The sequence below is a fragment of the Lethenteron reissneri genome, chromosome 36 (assembly GCF_015708825.2).
Source record: "Lethenteron reissneri isolate LAM-NWPU_2019-01 chromosome 36, ASM1570882v1, whole genome shotgun sequence".
NCBI lineage: Eukaryota > Metazoa > Chordata > Hyperoartia > Petromyzontiformes > Petromyzontidae > Lethenteron > Lethenteron reissneri.
Genome location: NC_083814.1, coordinates 7,310,342 through 7,329,410, shown reverse-complemented (window position 1 = coordinate 7,329,410; position 19,069 = coordinate 7,310,342). Strand labels below are relative to the sequence as shown.

Below are 19,069 nucleotides of genomic sequence, written 5' to 3'. Positions count from 1 at the left end.
CTCCGAGTCCCCTGGTTTTTTTCCCCTCTACATTTAGAAACAGCGTGCGTTTAAAGTATTTGGCCGCTACACATTTCCACGTGATAAGCCACTTTGTTGGGCAATCATTTGTGGCTAGGTCACTTCTCAAAAAGAGCTAGCATATTTTAGTGGATCTTACCTGATTAAAACTAAATTTTAAATAGTTTTTAATATTTAGTGGGCTCAATCCTGATTATCATCCATTTTTGGTGATTTGGTCATCGGCAAGGTCATATCACTCCAGTGATTTATATGAAATTGCTACTCAATTCAAATCCATATCAAATAGAAAGAGTGATACTTGAACATCCATTGAACACTTTATTATATATAGTGCAAACACCACAACCAGTTGTAATCATCTTAGTTCGCATTATCAATAGAATTGTTTTTCAAATTACATTTTTTTTGTTTCATTTGATGCACTTCAGCACAAGTCATCAGGAATTATATTTCACCACTAAAGCACAACTGCAGTCCTGCACCATAGTTATACAGTATTTTCACCAATAATAGCACAACCTGCAGTCACATATGATCTTCACGATTAACTTAATTAGACAACTAATTAATTAAGTCATGAAACTGAATGACAGCCTAAGGATGCGATCGGTATAGCTCAAAGGATATTTTGATCCATAATTTCATGTCTGTATGGGTTGAATCCTAATTTTTAAGTAAACAAAATTGGTTAACATGTTTTATAATTTAAATAACGAATTTAATGGCATATTTTACATCCAACGTTTGGTTTATCGTAAATCATATTATTTTGCGGGTTATCACCGATCATACGTAAACGTAGGTGCTTTAAAATGCGAATGTTGTGTCTTTATTCCCTCCTCATAAAACGGCTGTTTTCTAATTGTCACAAACTCCGTTTCTCTTGAAATTCTGGAAATTGTCGTCAAAGTCGTGAATTGCGAAACACTCCACGGCAGCTTTGTCACAGGAGCATGCCAGTGTTTCGCATGGTGATCCCTGCTTCCCTATAATATGGGAACGAAACAAGACATGCGTTACCATTATTGACAGAATTAACATTCGGCTTTAACCACATGTAAATGTCAAAATAATGTTAAATTCGATTTGTGTGTGTGTGTGATGCTGCTTTGACAGTGGCTCACAAATTACCAAAAAAACTCAACACGTCCGTCAAGAACGCTTCCATTTTCTACGTAACTTAGACACACCTTACACCCCCCCCCCCCCCCCCATTGCCATCGATATGTAGCGCCTTGAGATCTTGTGAACGGCGCTATAAAAGCTGTCATTTTTATATAATAGGCGACATGTCAGGCAATGGCCCTGATATGCTATGGCTGAACTATTACCTGTTAATGATTTCTTCATTTTGGGCAGTATCACTGATGATTGTGTCGAGTGATGGATGTGTGCTGAACACCGGCACAATAGCCATCGTTATGAAATGTGTTGTATGATAAATGTGTGTAAAGACAGAATGCTTGGCCGTCACTTACTGCAGGTTATGGCTTTTCCTCGAGTGCTGAATTCATAAGAATCCAAATGCGGTGCGCACCCCATACTGAATGCGGCGTCATAGCATCGGTTGTGAACTTGACAGCACCTGTGTACGGACAGCCATCGGCCAGAGTTACTAATGCTCAGTTTTGCTTTGCAATTATTCGAACAATGTAGTCTAAACCTGATACGTCGAAACAAATTAAGTGTATTATTGTGGGCGTTAATTATTATTCTTAGGTTTTTTCGGTAAAGTCACGTAGGTAAAAACATTAAAAAGTAAAATAAAATAAAAATCACGACGTTTCGGAGGCAACACAAGCTTCCGTCTTCAGGTGGTACCGTCACAGCCACGACGGCTGTATCAAGTAAATGAGAGATTGTAGGAGCTACCACTCCGTTTATATAATGGTCGGAGAAGGTGGTAGTAGCTCCTGCAATCTCTCATTTACTTGATACAGCCGTCGTGGCTGTGACGGTACCACCTGAAGACGGAAGCTTGTGTTGCCTCCGAAACGTCGTGATTTTTATTTTATTTTACTTTTTAATGTTTTTACCTACGTGACTTTACCGAAAAAACCTAAGAATATGAATCATTGCAGTCACGAAAGCTTCAAATCTGGCGTTAATTATTTTTATGTTAGTTGATGATGATTATTTACTTAGGAAAGCCTCACTGTTTCTCAAGACTCTTTTCCGAGAGAGGTGTTTGGCCAGTTACATTGGCGAGTGTTTTGCACGTGGGAGGAAACCAGAAATACCCACAGAAAACCAACAAATCACAAGAGGTGGTGACATTCAACCCTGCCATCTTCTAGGCACCTTGTAAGCCCCAAGCCTACAAACGTCTGACAATCCCTGCTGGTCACTCAACCATGTACTAACAAGGCCCAAGCCTGCTTAGCTACTCAGATCTGATGAGTTTCGATGCACGAAGGATGATTTGGGGGTCGAAATGTACGGTGTAAGCTAAACACGGGAATTGGGATACAAATCTTAATTTTAGAACTTTCGTGACTGCAGTAAATGATTATTTGGTTCTTTCGGTTAAGTCACGTCTAAAGATAAAATAATAAATTAAATTTAATAATAGCATACGACGTTTCGATTGCAACACAAGCAATCATCATCAGGTATAATGAAATAGCGACAGATTTTATGTCGCTATTTCATTATACCTGATGGGATACAAATGTAGTTTTTTGTTATTAATTACATGCCTAATATCTATCCCACAATTATTTATTGTGGAAAATTTTCTTGAATAACTCAACCCACCTAATTCCTAACTATACGTGGAATGCTCAGGTTGGAATATATATAAACACAGCTCTTGTGTTCCTCCACCAAGAAAATTTCAACTAATTTTACTCAAATTGCACGACCTGTTTGGATGGAATTCCTTGGGCCAAAGTCAAAGCCCTACTGTGTTTGGTGCCTGCATTAACGTTCAAGGCTACCTGCTGGATGACTGGTTAGGCTGGAAATGGGAAAAGACACATGGGGAAAATACACAATGCACACACTCACTTGTCCACAGCATCGACTGGGTGTCCTTCACTTCCCAAAATACAGTGACAGCCGTAGCCACTGTAATCGAGTGGATTTCTTCCCGTGACACGGTAGATCATCCAAGCAAAGTTCCAGCTGGATCGCTTATGCTTATGATTGTCGACCTCCTGTCCACTTGCAAGATACACTGCGAAACACGACATGTGAGCACACAGACGTACCAATGAACCGGAGCAACGTGTTAAATGCGTGTTTGCTTCCACGTGATATTGTGAAAACGGCATTGCTCGAAACAATGGCTTTCATTTTTTCCATGAGTTTAACAAGTTTTATTTACCTATCGTCATGAAATAGTGAACACGAATGTAGCAAATGTTCAATGGACATTGCAGTAGGTGGTTTTAATCAATTTGTCGGTGATATTAATGCTTTCACTGTCTTGATGAATTTAATGTATTTACTATTGCTTAGGTTTTTTCAAATTGCTGTTTAGCTCTTTGATAGGCTTTTGTATTGTACCGCGTGTTGTTCGGCGTAATGTCCGACGTTTCGCTCCACTGAATTGAGTTCCTGAAGAAGCTCCCTGCGTGTGAAGTGAAACGTCGGGCATCATACTGAACAAAATACTATGCAGCCAGAAAACCCATCAGAATTGCAATCATGTCTTTAATGTGTTTCAGGTTAGTATAGTGCTGATGATGCTGCCAGTAGTGTTTGGTGGTGCTCTAACCGATGTTTACGGTGTATGTATTACCAGTTGATTGAACCTGAAGTAGAAATATGCAACTCACCACTTGCAAGCGCAATAGCAGCAATCGCCAGCATACGAGCCATCGAAACGTCTTCAGCGTTGATGTCAACCTGGTCAATGCTGTCCCACACTCCAAAATACCCCTTTTTATCTCGTTGCCTGCCCACGTCCTGACCAATCAGATTTGTGGGGGTTTTTGTACCTTGAAGCAGCCGTTTGCTCCGTGGAATTAGGGCCACGAAAGTTTCCGTCGGTCACTTTGTCCTGAACAGGGCAACAAACAAAAGTTGAAAGATATCGATGGAGGTTACAATATTTGCACACACTTATGAGCTTAGATAGGACAATGCATGTTTGATTATACATGAATATTATTTACTAATCACAGCCTCATCCAACTTTGATCATTCAAGTACATACTAATGTATTTAAATGATACTTTTTTTGCTGACCCCCCCCCCCCCCCAGATTGTCTTTCACCCATTACCAGACAATTCCACTGCAGTGGAAACATTGGGTACATTTCTTAAATCCTCCCACCGTTTCTGTCCCCACCGGGCAGTATAAATGGGTACACAGAATTTAGTCGATTGGCAGATCCGCATAAAGTGGGGTAAAGTGTGGATTTACACGCTCTCGTATAAGGTGCCTGACCAGCGTGGAAGAGTAGGCCAAGTACCCTCTAGAAGGGCTCTCTAGAGCACCCTCCAGGGGAGGTCCTTCACTAGCGGTGGTAAATATAAACAATCGCAGGGTTGCACCTTTACCACTGCAATGGGTATCGCCTACTAACTAGTGCAGGAGTTATACGAAAACTGATACCAGCCTATTTTATTTGTTTATATCAAAGTGTTACGTTGAAAAGGGGGAATAAATGCAATTTATTAACATAGAAGTAGTTTTGTAAAAATTGTTTGACTGTTTTTGAGCAATGGATTTAAATTTCTAGTGAAGATGCAATGAATGCCCCAACTGTAAATTATGAAATAATTAGCATTGCAATTGGGGGAAGGTTACCAAGTTCATAAAAATCATGCATTGCATATTACTCTGCCTATAAATGATGTGGCAACCTTCATATAATCATATTTTTTGTAATGTAGAAGTCATATGTCCTCAGATTTAGTAAAAATGTAGCATTGGACAAAGATAATCTTTTGGTTATTAAAATGGGGCCCTGAAGCATTATTTTCTATCATATTGTGGTGCCAGGCTACGTTCTCACCACTGTTAATAAAAAAATGATACTTGTGGAGACTTTACATGGAATTAATTGGTTTATTATTATTCTTGGTTCTTTCGGTGAAGTCACGTAGATAGAAAACAAAAATCTAAATGAAAAGCAAAAAACCCACGACGTTTCGATCGCAACACCAGCGGCCTTCATCGGGTGGAGAGAAGTGAAGAAGAGCAGTTGTGTTGCGATCGAAACATCGTGGATTTCTTGCTTTCAATTTAGATTTTTGTTTTCTATCTACGTGACTTTACCGAAAGAACCAAGAATATGAATTCCTGCAGTCACGAAAGTTTTAAGTCCAAATTTAATAGTTGTATTATTGTTATTATCACCATATTTGTTTTCCCAGCAAAGCGTCACCCAAGGCTCAAGATTTCTTTCAGGAGGGTTTCTGCCAACGTTTCGCAGTAATGGCTACAATGCTACGCAGAGTCCAAATTGACTAATCTTCAGATAAGTGTTCAGTATTGGTATGTTTGGCCAATACCAGTAACATTGTATGGCTTTTTTTTTAGCTAAGAGCGGAAACCAGGAAACACATGCAGCACAGAAGGAAAACATACAAACTCCATACAGGAATCTTGATTTTAAAGTCCATACAGGAAGGTGCCCGAGTCGGGAAATGAACCCAAGGGCATGTTGCTGTGAGGCATCGGTGTTATTACGGCGCCACCCTGCCAAATTGGAACTATATGTGAATTTATCTTCAGCTCTAAAAATATTCTGACATTTGCGGTGGTTTATAAGAAGCTGTACAATCAATACATATTAAAGGTTTAAATTAATCCCTTTCATTCGTTTCTCCTTAAATGCCTCTCAATGCAATGGCGAGAGGGATAGATCACATTGCAGTCACCGATGTGCAACAGAGAAGTGTGTAGTTTTAGTAATATAAAGTGTTCATGAATTGTCCATTCGGCTCTGTATCTTAACAATACAAGTTTTATTCTCTGTTAAATTACAGAACTCGAATGCACGCTCCTCGCTCCTGAAAGTCCTAGCAGGGTGGTTCTGTGGCAGGATCAAATTATAACATCATGGACGCGTCATGCATGCATGCAGCAAATCTCGCCGAAGGCAGTAACTAAAAAACCGAAAGGAAAAGCGGCAATTAGGGAATTGCTTGTAAATCGTTGCATCGATTACAACGAAGTACAACACATTGAGCCTATGCTCACACTCATGCTCGAACAAAAGAACCCAGTTCTAGATTTGAAGCTTTCGTGACTGCAATGATTCATATTTTTAGGTTTTTTCGGTAAAGTCACGTAGGTAAAAACATTAAAAAGTAAAATAAAATAAAAATCACGACGTTTCGGAGGCAACACAAGTTTCCGTCTTCAGGTGGAACCGTCACAGCCACGACAGCTGTATCAAGTAAATGAGAGATTGCAGGAAGCTAACATTCCGTTTATATAATGGTTGGAGAAGGTGGTGGTGCAAGGGCCGCATACTTTTTATTAATATGGTAGGTTTTGGGTAAGCAATAGGGTTAAAGTTAGGTGCATGCGTTCAAGAATGGACTCGACCGTAGCTTCGATGTTATCGTTTCTGGGCATGTAATCGCCATTATTAGTCTCTGTGCTTGCTCCATAACTTTTTATATGGGCAAGCAGACGTCCATGACATCTTTATCTGGCCATGAGATACCTTTTTCACGTTATTAAAATGTATTTCCCTGACATCATGAATTCACTTCACCGCTTTACAGTGCAGCGGCAACATCTGTGCCTCACAGCAAGAAGAGGGGACCGAGGACTGATTCAGATGTCACTAACCCCTGATGTTTCAACCACGGGCAGAAATTGAACTTACGTAATCAGGCTCATCGCACACCCCCCCACCACCCACCAAACATTTTGCATGAAGCCCATTTAAAATAAACGTGGTTTGTTGTTGTGATATAAGCTAATATAGTATAATACTGCTGCTTCTCACGGTAATGAATGATGGTTTAATTCGGAAAGTTGTTTAACCTAGAGAGAAAAATAAAACATACCACTCGCAAGCATGATAGCAACAATCACCAGCACACGAGCCTCTGCGCCTTCTTTGAGAGTCGAAGTCACCTAGAGACAACCTCTGAGTGCCCGTGTTTCTGTAACTCAGACAACCCAACACTCAAAAATGGCCCTTTTTATAAATCAGTGTCTGCTTACCGCTTAACAATCCGAATTGGGCCTTCACCATGAAGCAGCCTATGATGTGCGCTGTAGGATTTGGGCCACAGAAGTTTCCGTGGGGTCACCTTTTACGGATCGAGACATGAAACAAAGAGTCAAGGATATAATAGATCAAGGTAACAAAGCTTACACACGCCTACGAGCTTACCCAAGATCGGGCAAAATATTTACATTTCTGAACAATCTTGACTCGTCAAACCTTCATCCAACTTTATGCATTCACAAACTACTCAAGTGACCATATTATGACTGACCCCTGATAGTTTAACTGTCACCCCTTACTAGAAAACACCGCTGAGGTGAGCATGGTCTACTACCTCATGCAAACGTTATCCCATCTATGTATCCAATATTACCGTGGCAAAATGTGATGGCTCGGAAAGAAAATTGTGGTCTTTGTGAACGCTGCAACGTCTTCCCATTTCTGTGAACGTTTCCCTCAATTCACATGGGTGGTCACAGCAGTGCACGAATTCAAAATCATAACTACAGATATCATTCATATATATGCTGCAATTCTAGATATATACATATTATTTATATATATTTTACATGTTAATTATAGAGTGGATAACAAGAGAAGGTAATAAGTAAACCCGTAAAAACAAAGTTTTCACTATAAATCCTTTATATGCGTGGCAGCGAACTTAATATAAAGGATTTAAAAATATATTCGCCTGTGGAGGACGCGGGGATCGATCCCGAGACCTTTGGCATGGGAAGCGAGGGCGCTACCAACTGCGCTACTCCGCCACGGCCTGTGGAGGGGTTACGCCAGGGGCGGTTTCTTCATTAGGGCGATTGGGCGACGCACCACCAATGTCATTGAACCACAGAGTCACGCTAGCCGTCACTGTCAGCCTCTGGATATAGTCCAATCAGCGTCATGTCACGTTCTGTGGATAACCGCCTCTTTTTGGGCGATTTCACTCCGGCTGAGAATCGCCCCGAGTGGCCCCATAGACTTACATTCAAAGATGTTTTTTTCGAACGGCGGGCGCTCCAATGCATTCTCTATGGCTTCCGGGAGGGCAAGCCCTAACGTGCTTACGTCATCATACGTGCTTACGTCATCACACGTGCTAACGTCATCATACGTAAGCACGTTTCATCCAACAATATAATTTATCGCCACCTAGTGGAATCTTCTTCTTGGTTCTTTCGGTAAAGTCACGTAGAAGGGAAGTAATAAAATAATAAAAATAAAACATAATAAAATTATTCTCACGACGTTTCGTCCACAACGCAAGTTATTCTCACGACGTTTCGGCCACAACGTTCTACTCACTGGCATGGTGCAGTGTGCAGAGTAATGTATGGTGTCGTAATTGTATAGTAAATATATAGCAGTGTGATACACATTAGGGTGGGTAGAATAATACATAGTGTTATATTTAAATGGATAAGGCAGCAACTGCAACTGCAGCAGCAGCAACTGCAGCAGCAGCAGCAGCAGCAACTGCAGCAGCAGCAACTGCAGCAGCAGCAGCAACTGCAGCTCCCTTTGATGCTGTTAATCCTGCATAATGCACATGCATATGCAGTACTAATCACATTCCTGCATTTCCCATAAATATGCTAAATTCCTCTTGATATGCAAATTCCTTTGTCAAGGTGCCCAGCTTATATATATGCTGTTTCATTCAGACTCTGTCGCCTCGACGGACCTGGTTTTCACCTGAGGACGGCTGCTTGCGTTGTGGCCGAAACGTCGTGAGAATAATTTTATTATGTTTTATTTTTATTATTTTATTACTTCCCTTCTACGTGACTTTACCGAAAGAACCAAGAAGATGAATCCCTGCAGTCACGAAAGTTTTAAATCAAAATCTAGTGGAATCTTTAATAAAATAAACTTGAGTGGTTTGTTTTAATAGTGAGTATAGAAACAAACAAGATGTATTGTAAGAGTCACTTTATTTTTCATTAATATTAAAGAAGTGAAGTTGCCTTTACATGCTTAAGCTGTTAATTTATCAATTGCATGGGTGGACCTTATCCTTATCAATCATCCAGACATTTGCCCCCCTGAGAGATTTTGCAGGAGCCGCCACTGGGTTACGCTCTGGGCTCTTACACTGTGACGTTCAGCCAGAGCCAAGAATGAGTTCTTTTGAATATATGTAAAATATTTTTTTTTGCCTAAAAAGTGTAACATTTTGGGAACTTTTTTTCACGAACAATAATTGTCTGGCACAACGAGTCTGTGTGGAAAATGTCAGCTGCGATTGGATCACGGGAAGTGGGTTAAAAAACGACCGAAAGATTTGCACGGTCGTAAGCAAGCAAGCACGCAAGCACGCAAGCAAGAAAGCAAGCATGCGAACTTAATATAAAGGATTTAAAAAAGCAGGGAAATCTCCACTGTGGGCATATGTAGTGAAGACCATCCTTGTGTATAAAGAAGTTGAGGGGCTGTATGCTGATGGGGGGAGGTGGCATCACGGCGGGGAGCTCCGGGTTGGGACTACCCACTGGTGGTGCTGAGCGTGAGCGTTGTCGGCGCCACTGAGTGGACGGAGCCACCCGCTCCTGCAGCTCGTGGGTGTGAGGTGGAGTTTGGGGCAGTTAACGGGCAGCCGCGAGGCTGTCAGTTGGGGCAGTTAACGGGCAGCCGCGAGGCTGTCAGTTGGAGCAGTCAACGGGCAGCCGCGAGGCTGTCAGTTGGAGCAGTTGACGGGCAGCCATGAAGCTGTCAGTTGGGGCAGTTAACGGGCAGCCACGAAGCTGTCAGTTGGGGCAGTTAACGGGCAGCCACGAAGCTGTCAGTTGGGGCAGTTAACGGGCAGCCACGAAGCTGTCAGTTGGGGCAGTTAACGGGCAGCCACAAGGCTGTCAGTTGGGGCAGTTAACGGGCAGCCACGATGCTGTCAGTTGGGGCAGTTAACGGGCAGCCCGAAGCCGTCAGTTGGGGCAATTTAGGGAGTAGGAGAGTCGATATACAAAGGAGTGAAATATATATTGGGCGCAGTTAAGCCTGGAGAGGAAGGGAGTAGCAATGTTGTGAGAGCTGTATAGAAAGTTATAGGATAAATAAGTATAAGAGTGTTAAAAACAAGTTACCGATTGTTACAATTGTGAAGTAATATATTCTTTGAAATTATATTATCCATTCTGGGTACAAAATATACATGATTGTCAACGTTTCCTCTGACTGTTTGTACATAGCAAAATGTAGGCAACGTTACACATTTATGGCGATAATAGTGTTTACACCTGGAAATAATACAACCCAGAATATGCATTTATGGCACACTGGGCACCAAACCAGAACAATATTTCGGGCCCTCTTTACAAATTAATGGATTGTGCCATGGTGCAATGGTTTGCACTTTGGGCTTGCAATGCAGAGGTGGTGGCAATTGAAACAATGGGGATGTTTCTTAAGTCCGCGCCTCTGTCCACCCAGCAGTATAAATGGGTACCACCTCAATTAGTTGTTCGGGAAGTGGTGTGTGGTCAGGTAAATTGTAGGTACGCCTACCTATTCCAAGATGTCTGGCAAGCATGAAAGGGTAGGCCCAAATATCCTCGAGTAGATGGCCGTCTGCCAGCAGTGACTTTTGAAGGCAAGCCACAAGGATGCACCTTTACCTTCCACCTGAGTCTCTGAGCAATGTCTTCCCACTAACATGATGAGAAACACAAACATCTGCCTACCATAGTTACGGGCCAAATTGCAGGCAGGGCTCACTCGAGCCACGGTAAGGTCATGCATTGGCTCATAACCAGGGTGAGCGGGAAGGGAAAAGTCTTAACTGTTCCAGTGGGAGCCATCTGTAGAGCTGGGCCTTGCGCCATAGTACATTTAGAGTTATGGTTCAGAGCCAAACCTCGCTCACATGCCCATATGGAATGAATGAAAACCATACAAATGCATGTTTTCATGATGAAGTGGGGATTATACAATTATCAAATGTATTGTGAGGGTGAAACAAGACTGTACATAATTATGTTATTCTTTATGAAAGTTTTTTATTTGTTAATATTTTTTATCCATTTGTGACTGATGACAAATTCTTTTCTAAGAAGCATGTTGTCAAATGTAAATATCACAGACATAAAATAATTCAACAGAATGCTATGCACATTGCCTCACAACTGACACAGTGTGTAAAATATAAAACAAGCTGGTATTTTGTCCAAGTGTCCATCTTTTCTGAAGAGACGGCATTGTTAATGACGATGGCAGAAAAGTATTTTCATCTTGCATTTCTCAAAAAGTCATTAACATTCACTGACAATACACTTAATGGATTTTTATTTCCAGTAATAAATCATTGGACTGTAGTGGTGAGTGAGTGTTTGATTCATAAACGGCTCATCTTTCATGCCAGGTCTCCCACCCTTAAACAGTTTTCGGCAAGTCTCTGCATGTGGCATTGAATGTCTTACACACATAAAGCACCAACAGATGCATACAAAATATTTTTAAGACCAATACAAAGCACATACAGACAGACAACAGCACAATTTTACAAGTGTTAGCTTGGAGTAACTTTACACATGTTAACCTAATTCACTTGCGTTGTAAGTCAATAAAAACATACGTGTGTTCATATTCAGAGATAAACAAGGCACTAACAGATCCATAAAAGGATTGCTTTAGTGTAACGAGAAAAAAACTAAGCACATACAAACACACACATACTCACATGTTGGCGTAGCATCATGAACGTTCGCGTAAGTTCACTTGCACTGTAATCCGCTTAAAACACGTACATCATCATTCAGTGAATTTTCTTGATTCCACGAATTATATTTTTCGTGAAAACCAAACTTAAAAATATCCAGACCATCACATTGTAACACACGAGTGCACACAAACACACAGCCACTCACAGGCGCACATGCCAAGGGGCCTGTTTAAAATTAAAAGTTTAGGCTGGAGGCACAACAATCGCAAAGTCTGGGTTTTATTGGGAGCTGACATTTCTGGCAAAGCCATTAACATTAATGTGGCTATTTCCCCAAAAGTCACCAATTTAACTCAACAGTGCCCACTCGGAAAAACTAAAATGTCCCGTATGCTCTGCACGACAACAAAGTAACAGCCAGACTTGTATTCAGATTTATTTTCTTATATATACCTGATGTCAGAAATATCCACCCAGTGAAGCAATTGCCCCTACTCGAGCCGGGAGGCTAGTACGCTGCGCGCGCGTGAACTGAAATCTAAGCGCCAGTTTTATTGGACTTTCGAGGGAACGGTTGTGTTTTGGTGGGTTTTTGTCGAAATCGACCAGAAGCTATGGATCGTGCATTGTGGACTGCAGCTTGCTTGTTCGGAGGTAAGGCAATTTCTGACCCACGCGAACGCGATCGTAAACGTGTCGGAGAATAACGTGAAGCAATGTGCAGCACTACGTTTTAAACGGAGGGTGTCGTATTGTAAAGTTATCGCTAAACATTGTGCGTGTGTGTGTGTGTCTGTGCTTTATGATGTGCACTGGATTTTTATTAGCTCCTTTTGCAGCCAGAGATGCAACTTGGTACGACTCTGTTATAACGGCGTGAGTTACTGACATTAAGAACGCAATGCAGCTGAAGGCATTTTAAAGAGACAATAAATTGTCAGTATATTAAATACTACACATGGTATGCTGATACACCTCACCATGCAATTGTTTATGGGGCAGTATATATACGCACAAAAAGTGCCGTTTTAAGACTATATGGGTCAATGTTAGTTGTGTACATGGTCTGCATACCTACAGTAAAGTGGCAAAGGTGCAGCTCCTGCAATTACTTTTCTCACGACACTACTGGCAGAAGGTGCCTTAACCAGTGGGAGCTCTAGACAGCCCTTACCGAGGATATTTTTTTGTCTTAGCCTTCCACACTGGCTAGCCGTCTTGGAAGAGGTAGGAGTACCCACACTTTACCCCACCACGCGACCCACTGTTCGACTAACTGCTGTGCAACTCATTTATACTGCCGTGTTGACAGAGGCGGGAGTATGTAAGATTCTTGCACCATTGTTTCCTCAGCGAAAATACTGCTACATTCACAGTATTGTTTTTCAGTCGACATGTGTACAGTGTATGTTGTAAAAACGCTGCCCACGAAAAGCTTGCTCGCTTGCCAATGAAGAACAAATAGAGCGCAAAACCTCAACACCGCACAAAGGAGTGAGGAGGGAAATATTTGGGTGTCAAAGGCGAATAACATGACAATAACCGATAAAAAAAACCACGTGGAAATTGAGTAGGAAGTGGCACTATTATACTCAGACTTCGTAAGAAAATAAAATAAACATTTATCCAGGAAAGTATCAAGCGTTTTTGTCTCCCTGGATCGTCCTGCATTGAGATGTTTGTCATTATCTTCACACAGATAGATTTAATTATCCATTGGCTTAATTGCCACCTCATGGCCACCTTCAGAAAAGGTCACTAGTCTGGTCGCTTTAAAAAGAAAGAGCCCATCTGGTTGGCAAAGTCAAAGATGGATTTGCAGCCGAGAGAGAATAAAAAAAAAGCACCCGTAAGTGGACTTTGAAATTGGAGATGGAACAAAGAAATTATGGCATTCGTCATCATTATCATGTTGTATTATTCATATGATGCTTTTCATGCAGTATATCTCCGGGTGCTGAAAAAAATGGGCATTTTAAATAATTACTCAGTAAATACCAGATCAAATACTTGGTTTCAAACAATACTCGCGGCAATATACACGATAAAATGAAGAGAAGAAGAAAGACACATTGAAACGCTAAACTACAATTGAGACTATTGTATTTTTAAGCCACTTAGCTTATGTCATTCGGAACGCATTTTTAAATAATGTCTCTAATTTAGTCTTAACTTGGCGAATAGTAGGTGTATGAATGAAATATTTTGGGTCAGTTTCTCGACAATCTTTGTGTCCAAACACAATTTGCCCTTTTCATATCCAAATTTTAAGATAAATATTTTAATTTGTTGTAGAAATTTCTCCTCTTTCCAGTGTTTGTGAACTTCTGTTATGTGTTTAGAATCCCATTTAAATCCAACGACTAGATTTTGGGCAATAGCCTTAATTCGATAGTTGATTGATAAAGAGAGATAACAATTACAATGATCACAATATGATAAATGTTTACTGAACGTACTCCTTATTTTATTTTATACCTACGTGACTTTACCGAAAGAACCAAAGAGTATGTACTCTTTCGATTTAAAGCTTTCGTGACTGCAGGGATTCATCTTCTTGGTTCTTTCGGTAAAGTCACGTAAAAGCGAAATAATAAAGTCATTATTTTATCATGTTTTATTTTTATTATTTTATTATTTCCCTTCTACGTGACTTTACCGAAAAAATCAAGAATATTAGTATGTACTCCTTGTTTATTCCAGTCAATGAAAATTAAAACCCCTAAAGACCTAAGTATGATTAATTACGTAAAGAACTACTGGAAGTGTTTTTGTTTGTGACCTTTGTATGACCTTATTGGACATGGTGGCAGATGCCTGAAAGCCATTGCATGTAAGTGCGAGTTGGTGGATTGTTGGTGGATGATCCTGTGTGCAATACTTCCATCATGCAGACCTATGACATGGCTACCAGCAATGTGTAGATTAAGTTGATGTCTGGCCTATCAATATGGATTCTTTTTAGTGTCATCTGCTCACAAATGCATGGGGTTTTCTCAGGGTGTGCTGGTTTTTCCTCCCACATGTTGAAATACTTAAGCAACCAGCCAAACATTCCAAGCAGGACTAGACATGAACACGATTTTGAGATTCAGCCAGCCTCTCTTTGATAAACCTATTTTTAGAAATACCTCGTCTTTCCCAGTCGTATTACTCATGCATTGCTTTTTTTTTTATTAAAGTCTCTTCACATGCGGCTGCAATTAAATGATTTACAAATTACAATGTATACGTATATTATTAGTATTCAGCGAAGTCGTACTCGGGTTAGTGTTCAACTTACAATCAAAAGGATGCAAGTTCAAATCCGGGCAGAAGGTCATCTTATCCCATCATCTGGCCAGGTTTAATTAAATTAATACCACTTACTGGTATTGTGAATAGACTTCCTCCGAATGAGAGGCAAGCCTCACAAATGGATATGATAGTGACCCCAATGCTCATTACAGCATAGACACCCTTTGACTCGGCAAGACTCATTATTCATGAAGTCACGTTACTTTGTCCATGTTTCTCAGTCCTTCTCAGCGCTACAGAGTGCACGGACTCAAACAGACTGCGGTACAGGCGGAACGTTGTGCAGTTTGGTAACATGATCGAGTGCCGGATGAATCGTCAGCCTTTGGACTATTACGGCTATGGCTGTCACTGTGGCTTTGGAGGCAAGGGGGCGCCAGTAGACCCCACAGACCGGTAAGAATGACGGAATAACACACAATATCCACGAATTCATTTTCTGCGCGATGTGTGTGAATACGACCGCGTCAAGGATTACCTGTGCAACGTGCATCCTCAAAGGCGCACTCAACAATTCCCAACAAAGTGGTTAGCAGGTGACTCAGAGGTCAGTGGCATTTGCATAGCATTCCTTAAGCGATATTGGACCCATATTCTTAGGTTTTTTTCGGTTAAGTCACGTAGGTAAAAATTTTTAATTAATAAAAGTAAAATAAAATAAGTATAACCCGTAAAAACAAAGTTTTTCACTCTAAATCCTTTATATGCGTGGCGGCTAGAGTCCTCTCGTCCTCTGGCTTGAGATGTCTGCCACCTATGGGTCAGATGATTGTCTGCAGTATTAAACTATACTTAGAAATTTCGATTTAAAGCTTTCGTGACTGCAGGGATTCATCTTCTTGGTTCTTTCGGTAAAGTCGTTGTGGCCGAAACGTCGTGAGAATTATTTTATTATGTTTTATTTTTATTATTTCATTAATTCTATTTAGAAATGCAAGCATATTTATCGAATCGGAGGCACGTATCGAGAGCTAAAAGAACCTCATATGCTAGCGTGAGCAGCTGAGAGCCTGAACAGGTGAGACCCTTGAACTGCTGCTTGAAGATAGATGGCCATTGCATGACAGGCATGTGCAGTGGGCGAGATTTACAGATGATCGGTGCGCCTATGAGGGAAACGCTGCTCAGCCAGTGCAGTCCTTGATTCTGGTGACAATTAGAATGTTTCTGGATGTACTCCATAAGTCTTAGCGGTTTGCTGTGGTCAGTGGAGTGAAAAGGGTGGAGAGATATGGCGGGAGATCTTGAAAAAGAATTCGGTGAGCACAGGATAACGATTTTGTTTTGTACTTTATCCTTGATGTGACGGGGAGTCCGGTGCATTGGGTTTTTTTAGCGAAGACATTGGAACCATATGGCTGCGCCTGATGCCAAGGACCAGTGCGTGACAGGTTCTTTTGCTGCTGCTGAAGCCTGTTGAAGGAGTTGTTTTGTTGTTCGCCGACTAAGGATGGCGTTGCAACAATCAAGGCGAATGCCAACAATGTTGCAAGCGGTGTAATCCGCCGCAGATTCCGCGTGAAGTCCACCGTGGCCGACGCATTTCTAAGAAGACAGGAGGCTTGACCGGCGGCTCGGCCATGAGGCTCTTGTTGTTCACCGAAGCGGTCGCCGAGTCTCTTCTGAAATTGCCTGCCGAGTCAGTCGGGACCCTAGCGGCAGACCGACGTGGCTTTATTTCGCGGCATTAAAGTGGTTGTTGTGCGCTCAAACTGTTGTGATTCTTTGACCGTTATGCGCGCACGTATTCAGGCATCGAGCGCTACGCCGACTTTGTGTCTCTTTTGATCTCAACAGCTGCTGTCGCTCTCATGACTGCTGCTACAACCGGGCGATCACGGCGGGCTGCAACCCTTACAGCGACATTTACCACTACACCTGTAAACACGGACGCATCACGTGCGGTAATGGGCAAGTGCCGTCTCAGCGAGACTCTGAAGTCAACCCAGAAACGAACGCCCGTTGGACATACGGATCAGAAAGATGGCCCATTGGCGAAATAAAGTGGGATCGAAAAGCTGAAACGTTCGGAAATAAAAGTGGCGTAGAGCAGACAATTACTCTACCGATTATATATTGCTTCGATAACAAGACATTTTTTTTGGGCAAAAAAAAAATAGTTGACCTCTGTTCCCACGTGCGCCGCTGGACGGGGGGTGATGGACGAGACTTGGTGACGGGAACGGCATCATTAGCCGTGTCACGCCGGCGTGGCTTGTAAGGGGTCCCCAGCCTTCAATAGCGAGGCTATTGGATCGGACATACATCTTAAGGGACCCAAGTAATCCTTCCTCCGCACCTCCGATTAGCACGGCTGGCTACGTACGGTGCGAAAGAAGTTCAACATATCATACGTACATAATCAACCACGCAAAAAAACTCCGTCGATCAAAGCGTTAAAGCTGTTCATTAATCGGTGCTCGCCACCATCCCAAATGATAACTTTCATTCCCACCAAACCCCTCCACAGACGCAAAGAACGACTGGTGTGAGAGGAAGATCTGCGAGTGCGATCGGAGGGCATCCGCCTGCTTCACGCACGCGCCCTTCAACAGTCGCTTCGTGGACTTCACGGGGCCGTGTCTGGGCACCAAGCCCATTTGTCGATGACGCGGATTTGGCATCACGATGTTAACTACCTCGCCTTGTACACAGAAGGTCGTGGGGTCGATCCCCTGGCCCTGACGCCTGTATCTTTGGAGTTTGCACGTTCTCCCCGTGGTCGTGTGGATTTTTATTAGGGTCCTCCGCTTTTTCCCCTCTACAATTAGAATCGAAGTGCGTTTAGAGTATTCGGCTGATATAAACGTCCACATGATAAGCCACGTCGTTGAGCTATCATCTGTGGCATGGTCACTTCTGAACAAAAAGAGCTATATAGTTCAGTGGGCCTTACTTGCTTGAATAAAAAAAGAGTTTGTGGTTTTTTTTTCTCAAAGCGCGCCGCCCACACACAGAGATGACAGAAAGGACATTTTAACCCATGCGAGGTCACGTGTCGCAGCAGGTGCAGAGACGTTGCTGTGTCTGCACCGGATGTAAGGTCGCCAAGGTGGTGGCAAGCCTGAGATGGGGTGTAAGGGTGCTGTATCACTGGAGACTAGACCGATTTGCGACAATGGTCTGTAGGCTGGCTTCTAAGAATACAGTTTACAAAATGGATTTCATTAGTATGGCTTCTCAAAGTAATCCCACTGTTGAGTACTGCAGGGCGAGCACAATAGCAATGTTAGCTGAGCGCTGGGGATTTTTAAACGCATTGTCTCGAAACATTTTTTAAAGTGGCCTGGCCTTAGCTGTACAAAAATTGGGGCAGGGTCATCTGCTTCATGCACTGCCACCAATGCTGACATGATACATCTCGTATAATTAGTACATTTAGGTTGAAGCAATGTTTCATTTTTTTATTATGATACACCTCGTATAATTAGTACATTTAGGTTGAAGCAATGTTTCCTTTTTTTATTGTTTAAAATTGAGAATGAGCTCGCTTTAAACAGGCTTGTATCCACACGCATTTAAAACTACATCAACATTGCAACTTCACCATGTATTCATCATTTACTCAATAAACGTTGATCATTTGTATTCCTGTCGTGCAAGTGGCGTAACGTTATGAACGAGAGATGCATTCAGAACTATCACAAAGCAGTTATCAGCCCGTGGTGTGAGAAGATTCCCTGCAGAATGATATCTCACAGAACTACTTCTGAGACCCTTTCATGTGAAGCTCATACCTGTCAACCCACACGGTTTACGCGTGTTCTTGTACAGGGAAATTGAGTTTTCAGGTCCATACGGCATACAGCCGTTTCAATACGGGCCAAAAAAAGTCTATATGTTTGTGTTTCTCCCTTGTGATGGGACTTTGTAGGATAAACGTTGAGATTTTAAGGGCACGGTGTGACCAATAAGGTCTAAATTTGTGTGTAATAAGGTAGGCGCTAAT

General features: G+C 42.0%; 2 protein-coding genes across 2 annotated transcripts; one reads left to right on the top strand and one right to left on the bottom strand.

Annotated features, from left to right (window-relative positions):
- Positions 1-215: 215 nt before the first annotated feature.
- On the bottom strand, positions 216-4,025 carry LOC133351140 (phospholipase A2 A2-actitoxin-Cgg2a-like). The gene is made up of 4 exons (XM_061566121.1): positions 3,807-4,025; positions 3,034-3,202; positions 1,503-1,609; positions 216-1,010 (listed from the first exon to the last, which is right to left on the bottom strand). Exons 1-4 carry the CDS (start codon positions 3,847-3,849, stop codon positions 883-885), a joined length of 447 nt encoding a protein of 148 aa, XP_061422105.1. The 5' UTR covers positions 3,850-4,025; the 3' UTR covers positions 216-882.
- Positions 4,026-12,093: 8,068 nt separating this feature from the next.
- On the top strand, positions 12,094-18,640 carry LOC133351187 (neutral phospholipase A2 3-like). Its single transcript, XM_061566211.1, has 4 exons — positions 12,094-12,477; positions 15,342-15,516; positions 16,918-17,024; positions 17,591-18,640. The coding sequence occupies exons 1-4, from the start codon at positions 12,438-12,440 to the stop codon at positions 17,728-17,730; spliced, it is 462 nt and encodes a 153-aa protein (XP_061422195.1). The 5' UTR covers positions 12,094-12,437; the 3' UTR covers positions 17,731-18,640.
- The last annotated feature ends 429 nt before the right edge of the window (positions 18,641-19,069 follow it).

What these genes read in the sequence shown, in the direction of transcription:
- LOC133351187 (XM_061566211.1), top strand. Translation starts at nt 12,438, where the DNA reads ATGGATCGTGCATTGTGGACTGCAGCTTGCTTGTTCGGAG. An exon ending in TGCAGCTTGCTTGTTCGGAG is followed by an intron (nt 12,478 to 15,341) that starts GTAAGGCAATTT and finishes CATGTTTCTCAG; the next exon opens with TCCTTCTCAGCGCTACAGAG. An exon ending in CCAGTAGACCCCACAGACCG is followed by an intron (nt 15,517 to 16,917) that starts GTAAGAATGACG and finishes TGATCTCAACAG; the next exon opens with CTGCTGTCGCTCTCATGACT.
- LOC133351140 (XM_061566121.1), bottom strand. Translation starts at nt 3,849, where the DNA reads ATGGCTCGTATGCTGGCGATTGCTGCTATTGCGCTTGCAAGTG. An exon ending in TGCTATTGCGCTTGCAAGTG is followed by an intron (nt 3,203 to 3,806) that starts GTGAGTTGCATA and finishes CGTGTTTCGCAG; the next exon opens with TGTATCTTGCAAGTGGACAG. An exon ending in CCAGTCGATGCTGTGGACAA is followed by an intron (nt 1,610 to 3,033) that starts GTGAGTGTGTGC and finishes GTCCGTACACAG; the next exon opens with GTGCTGTCAAGTTCACAACC.